General features: G+C 65.3%; 1 protein-coding gene across 1 annotated transcript in view; it reads left to right on the forward strand.

Moving 5' to 3' along the window:
* The first annotated feature begins 87 nt into the window (after window positions 1–87).
* Window positions 88–6068, forward strand: part of DVL1 (dishevelled segment polarity protein 1) — an 11406-nt gene continuing 5425 nt past the window's right edge. Inside the window, 6 exon segments of the mRNA XM_032395636.1 lie at window positions 88–299; window positions 4964–5033; window positions 5164–5285; window positions 5535–5638; window positions 5880–5932; window positions 5934–6019. Of these exon segments, the coding sequence (XP_032251527.1) occupies window positions 130–299; window positions 4964–5033; window positions 5164–5285; window positions 5535–5638; window positions 5880–5932; window positions 5934–6019 (605 nt within the window). The 5' untranslated portion in view covers window positions 88–129.

The raw sequence follows: 6068 nt of genomic DNA on the forward strand, positions 1-6068 counted from the left end.
GGTAGCGGCCGGGCGGGGAGCGGCGGGCGGGCGGGCGGGCGGGGCGCAGGCCGGCAGCGGGGAGGCGCCGGCGTCCGAGCCCCGGGCCGGGCCGGGAGCGCCGCGCAGGCCCCGCGCCGCCGCCGCGCCATGGCGGAGACCAAGATCATCTATCACATGGATGAAGAGGAGACGCCGTACCTGGTCAAGCTGCCCGTGGCGCCCGAGCGCGTCACGCTGGCCGACTTCAAGAATGTGCTCAGCAACCGGCCCGTGCACGCTTACAAATTCTTCTTCAAGTCCATGGACCAGGACTTCGGGTCAGTGGGCCATGGGGGCCTGTGCGCGAGGACGGGTGTCCGCACCTGTCCGCGCCCGGGCAGGGTCTTGGGGAATCTTGGGACTGTAACCGGGGCAGTGCCTCCGCTCCCCGGGGGTGCTGTGCGTCCAACCTGGCTGTGCCCTGAGCTGGGGACGCATGGGGCCCTGGCTGCCTGTCCAGGAGCCTGAGAGCGCTGGACGGTGGGGAGGCGAGGGTCCTGGTTTCTCCACCCACTCTGGGCCTGGGCCTGTGTGGCAGAGTGTGTTTGACTTGCGGGTGGTCAAGGTCCGTGGCCAAGGGTGAACTGAAGTCCCACCTTGGCACTTGTCAGACTCAGGGTCCCACTGCCTCCCTTCTGTGGAGAGCAGGTGCTTATAGGGCTGACCTGGAAGGCTTGTGATTCATGGCGCCTGGAGTCAGAGGAGTGTCAGGGGGGGAAGGTAAGGGATGGGGGCAGGGTCGTAGCCGCCTAGTGGGTCCACTGTAGTTAGTATGGGGGAAATGAGGTGATCTCAACGGGCACAGATTTGTCTGTTGGAGTCTGCAGAAGTTTTCAGAGGCTCAAGACAGCCTCTCTCTGGATCCCTCCTCCAGGGTCCTGAGGATAGGGCAGAGATCAAGGATCACTGGGGACTATGGGTTGTCACTCCACCTGCCCCTGCCTGAGGGTTGCTGTCTGTTGGGTCCCTATTCTTGTTGAGCCACATAGTACTTGGGTTCCTGGGAGCAGCCTGGGCCATCTGCTGACTCCAGCAGCCTCTGGGTCAGTGTCCCCATGTCCAGCCTTAGTGGTGGCTGTCTTGGCTGAGGGGACTTCCCGCCTGCACTGGGCAGGGCCTCTGGGACAGTGAGCTGGAGGCTGGCTGTCCACTTGAAGCTCTGTCCGAGGCCTGACCCAGCACAGCCATGGGTAACTTGAGTCCCCAGCTCAGCAATGCTGTGGGGGGTGGTTACTCAGAGGCCTCATGGGCTGAGCAGGTGTGCCTGGCCGCCCTCAGGGAGTCTGTGTCCTTGTGTGTGACTGTGTCTCGGGACTTTGACATTGAGGCCATTTCCTGGATTCTCTGATTTGCATGGACCCTGGGCAGCCCCAGGTCAGGTCAAGCTGGGGCCATTCAGCAGTTCTCTGGGGGGCCTGAGGGAAGTTTGGACAATTAGACTTTCTTGTTCTCCACCACCACTAGGGAGAGGCAGAGAGGGAGCGTGTGTTCTCCGCAACCCTGGGTGGGCTGGGGAGCAGCCCGGCCCCACCATGAGAGGGGTACCCTCAGATCAGGGGCTGTGAGGACCACCCTGGTGAGCCTGGGCCTGCTGCCCCAACCTACCATCCCACTGTGGGCCAGGCCTTGAGTACCCCGAGCCTCCGTTCCTGGCCATAGTTGGCCACCTAGTAAGGGAAAGGGGAGTCTGAGGTGTGGCCACGGCCACCTGCTCTGGGCCGGGTCCCACTCCCATCTTTGGCCAAGTGGGTGGGGGGTCCCGTGCCTACCTCCCACTTTTCCCATGCAGGTCACGGCAAAGCTGGGGAAGGTCCCTGGGTCTATGGCGGGTTGGTGCGGTGGTGCCAGGCTTTGGCTTTGGTGAGCGATGGTGCAGGGAGGAGTCTGGGCCCAGCTTTTAGACTGTGAGGCAGAGGTCGGAGTCCCTTGATATCAGGGCTGCCTTGCTGATTCCAGGCCTGGCTAGACTTGGCACTTAGCTCATCTGCCTGGCAGTGGCCCTGGTCCCTCCATCTCTGGGCCAGGAGTTCCGGTCTCTGAAGCCACCTGCCTGTGGGCCATGTGAGGGCTGCAGGGCAGGGGGTGGGGGCTGGGCCTGACCCAGCCTGCCTGGGTGAGTGCCCACTCTGCCCTTTGCAGCCGGTCTGTCTGGGGTCAGTGCCCCCAGTGGTGTTGGGAGAGTCTAGACAGGTACCTTTGGAGCTCGTGGCGGGGTGTAGATGGCTGGGACCCGCTTGCCCTGGAGCCTGCAGAGCTTCAGCCTGGGGGAGCTCTAGGGTCAGGAGGCGGGTGGGGAGGGGGAGAGGCAGCCAAAGGCATGGTGGGAGCTGAGGATCCCTGACTTGTGGGGGCACAAGGGGGGGGTCTCTTAGAGATCTCCCCTGTCATGTATGAGCTTGCTCTGCCATCGTCCTGCTTCGTGGAGGGGAGGTCTAGTGGGGGAACCCTGTGCCTCTGGGGACCCACTGGCAAGGGTTGCCCTGTGGCATGCTCTGGCCTCTGGGAGTCCTGGGCGTCCCCCTGTGGCTGTGCTTGGCTCTAAGGGCCCTGCTCTGAGCAGATTCCTTGCCAGGGCGAGTCTGCGGGGGCGGCGGGCGGGCGGGGCCGGAGAGCCACAAGTTTGAGGTTAACCGGGATCTCGCCAGGAATTCTGAGGTTGGGAGCATGATGCCAGTGGGGGTGCCCCTGGGTGGCCACCCCTCAGGGTCGGTGGAGACTGCTTCCGAGGTCTGCTCTTCCACCTGGTGAGGCCTGGCCCAGGAGGGAACCCCAGAACGGTTTGGAGGCATTTCCCCCAGGCTCCAGTGAGGCCTCCCCTGCCCTTGCCTGTAGCTCCCGGAGATTATGCTGGCCAGCGATGGGCTTCCTGAGGAGAGCACCTGCGCCCTTGTCCTGGAGGCGCTGGCGCCCCCTACCCTCCCCTCCTGGCTGTCTTGGCCTAGCTGGGTGGGGGTCTTGGTGCCCAGGCTTCAGATGGAGGGCAGGATGTCCTGTCGTGCTGGGTTGGGGGACTTGGGTTCCTCAGGCTGGGGGCGGGGCAGGGGAGCAGGGACTCTGGGCCCTGGGGGCTCATTTATGCAGGGGTAGGGGGCACAGAGGCTCGGGCAGCCCTGGGTGATTGGTCATCTGGAGGCGCTGGCCAGGTGGGCAGTCCAGCCCTGGGGGGGGCCAGGTGGGCCCTGTGGTGTGAGGGCTGGGGAGCTCCTCTGCCTGCCTGGGGGTGAGTCAGAAAGGGCGGGGGCTTGGGAATGGCAGAGGAGGCTGGGCCACCCGGGCTGAGAAACAGGAATCGGGTCCCTCCCGAGTCTCGGTTGCTGCTTTCACTCAGAGACGTGCTCTCGCCTGCCGGGCCCCCAGGAGGGCTTGCTGCACGGCTGGCAGTCGGCTGCGGCTGGCAGGGCCCCAGGTGGTGCTGGGCCCCTCAGGTCTTCCCGTGGTGGCCCCTCTTGCGGGGACTTCAGCTGAGCGCCGGGCTGGGTCCCGGCCTCCCCGGGGAGTTCAGTTCTGTGGGGCTGTGATGCCTGCGTAAGTCAGGGCAGCAGACATGGGGGCTTCTCTTCCTGTTGGGTGCCCACCTCGCTGCCCCTGTGTGGCTGGCATGCCGGGGGTGTGTCTGAGGGGCTGCTGCAGGGTGCGGGCCGCGTGCCCCCTCCTGCCCTGGCTGGCCCTGTCTTTTCTGTCCTCTGAGGCCTGGGTGGGGGGTGGTGGACCTGGGCCTTGCTCCCCTGGGGGAGTACGGGATGCCCGCTCTGTGGAGGCCTCCTGTTGCTGCCCAGGACTGGCAGAGTCCAGGCGTCCAGGCTCAACAGGTCACAAGGCTGCTTCCTGCCGGTTCTCCTGGCTCCTGTTTTTCTCCTGGGCCCGAGTCCCGGGTGTGGAAATCCCGCCGTGTTGGGCAGGGCTGGGCTCCCGCGGGGTAGGGCATCGGGGTGCCTCCTGCTGCAGGCCTGGCCCTGCCTGCCCTGATCCCTGGGCCTCAAGGGGGCCACAGTGTGGGGTGCGTCTGGGCCATAACCACTGCCCGCCCTGCCCCACGGCCCCTCCCCGGCGGCCCCTGCGAACCGTGCTGGCCGCTGTCCTCCTCAGGCCTTTGAATCGGACAGCTGACCCATCCCCCACCTGTGTCTGAGCACGGCATCGTCGGCTTCCCTCCCAGTTCGCGTTGCTTTGGCTCTCTGGGTCCTGCCTGGGTACCTTCCCCACCCCCAAACCGACCTAACTGGGGGCGGCACCAAGACGCCAGCCAGGGGCTGGATGCGGGGCGTGTGGCTGCTGGGGTTTGCTGGCCTCTGGGGCTGGGGCTTCTCAGTGGGCCCCGCAGCCCTGTGCCTGGCTGTCCTTTCAGGCCTTGAGTTGGGCCGTTGTAGAGAGTGGGGTCTGCTTCTGTCTCCTCGGCCAGGTGGACGGGGCAGGAGGGCAGTGGCCTGCCTTCCGTGTGCACGTACGGGTCTGCATGCAGTCCCATCTTAGTCTGCCTGTGTTCACGTGGTCTGATTGTCCTCACGTGTGTATCGAGGCCTGCTGTGAACCGGGCCCTGTTCTGGGTTGGGGCCAGGTTTGGGGGGTGGGGAGGTGGAGGGAAGAAGCCAGGCAGAGCCCTGCTATCATGGATCCACACTCTGTGGGGCACGTAGACACAGAGCAAGGCAGATACTTGCATTATAGGGTGTTACAGGAGGTGACCCTCTGCTGCTCGAGGGTCTGGAGTTTGGCCCTCCCTCTGACCTGGGCCCTGGAAGTGGTCTGCAGGAGGATGGCAAGGGTCCCCAGGAAGGGATTGCACCAGGCAGGGGCATCCACACAGACGGATATCTGGGCATGTGGTTGGATGGCCTTGGCTGGCATGCACCCTGGACAAGAATATGGGGAGCTCTTCCCTCCAGGGCCCACCGGTGGGAGCCGTCCCTCGTGCAGGTGGTCTCACGGCACTGTCTGCCCACAGGGTGGTGAAGGAGGAGATCTCCGACGATAATGCCAAGCTGCCCTGCTTCAATGGTCGTGTGGTCTCCTGGGTGAGTCCATGGGGTGTTGGCAGAGGATGCTTGGCTAGGGTGGGGGCTGGGCTGGGCTGAACCCATGTGGGTGGGTGGGGGCTGGGCCTGCAGGCTGGCGGTGTCCCTGAGCCATTCCTGTCCTCTGCAGCTGGTCCTGGCCGAGGGCGCACACTCAGATGCAGGCTCTCAGAGCACTGATGGCCACACAGACCTGCCCCCACCTCTTGAAAGAACGGGCGGCATCGGGGACTCCCGGCCCCCCTCCTTCCAGTAAGGACTGTGTGTGGGGGGCTGAGCCTGGTGGTCCTGAGGGGCCTGCTGCCTACCAGGCCTGTCGGGGGAAGGGGCGACTAACCAGGGACCCGTGGTCAGTAGAAACTGGTCAGTGGAGGAGGGGCGGGCAGAGAGGCCCAGTCTGGGCAGGTGAGTGGGTGGGAGAGGAGGCAAGGAGCTGGGAGGGTGTCGCACGCAGTGTGGGTGGCCCAGCCTGCCCCAGCCCACCCCATCTTGTGGGCACAGCCCTAATGTAGCCAGCAGCCGCGACGGGATGGACAATGAGACTGGCACGGAGTCTTTGGTCAGCCACCGGCGGGAGCGAGCCCGACGCCGGAACCGCGAAGAGGGTAATGAGGCCGCACCCTAGACTTGCCCGGGCCCCATGGTGCACCCTATGACCCTGCCTACTCCCAGTTACTGCCCCCCCACCAATGGGGGTCCCAGAGTAGAGGTCCTAGGCCTGTCTGCCCAGGACCCCAGGGACCCCCCCCAGCAGCCCCACAGTCACCTGGCCGGCTCCCAGGTCAGTTGGTGCTTGAGGCCACACAGGGGACCCCACAGCCAGCTCCCTTCTCGCTGTCCCCACAGCTGCCCGGACCAATGGGCACCCAAGGGGGGACCGGCGGCGAGACCTGGGGCTGCCCCCCCGACAGTGCGTCCACCGTGCTGAGCAGCGAACTTGAGTCCAGTAGCTTCATTGACTCGGACGAGGATGACAACACAAGCCGGTGCGTGGGTGTGTGTGCGCAGGGGTGACAGGTACGCGTGGGTGTGTGT

This window comes from Phoca vitulina, unplaced genomic scaffold (genome assembly GCF_004348235.1).
Source record: "Phoca vitulina isolate PV1807 unplaced genomic scaffold, GSC_HSeal_1.0 scaffold2, whole genome shotgun sequence".
Classification (NCBI taxonomy): domain Eukaryota; kingdom Metazoa; phylum Chordata; class Mammalia; order Carnivora; family Phocidae; genus Phoca; species Phoca vitulina.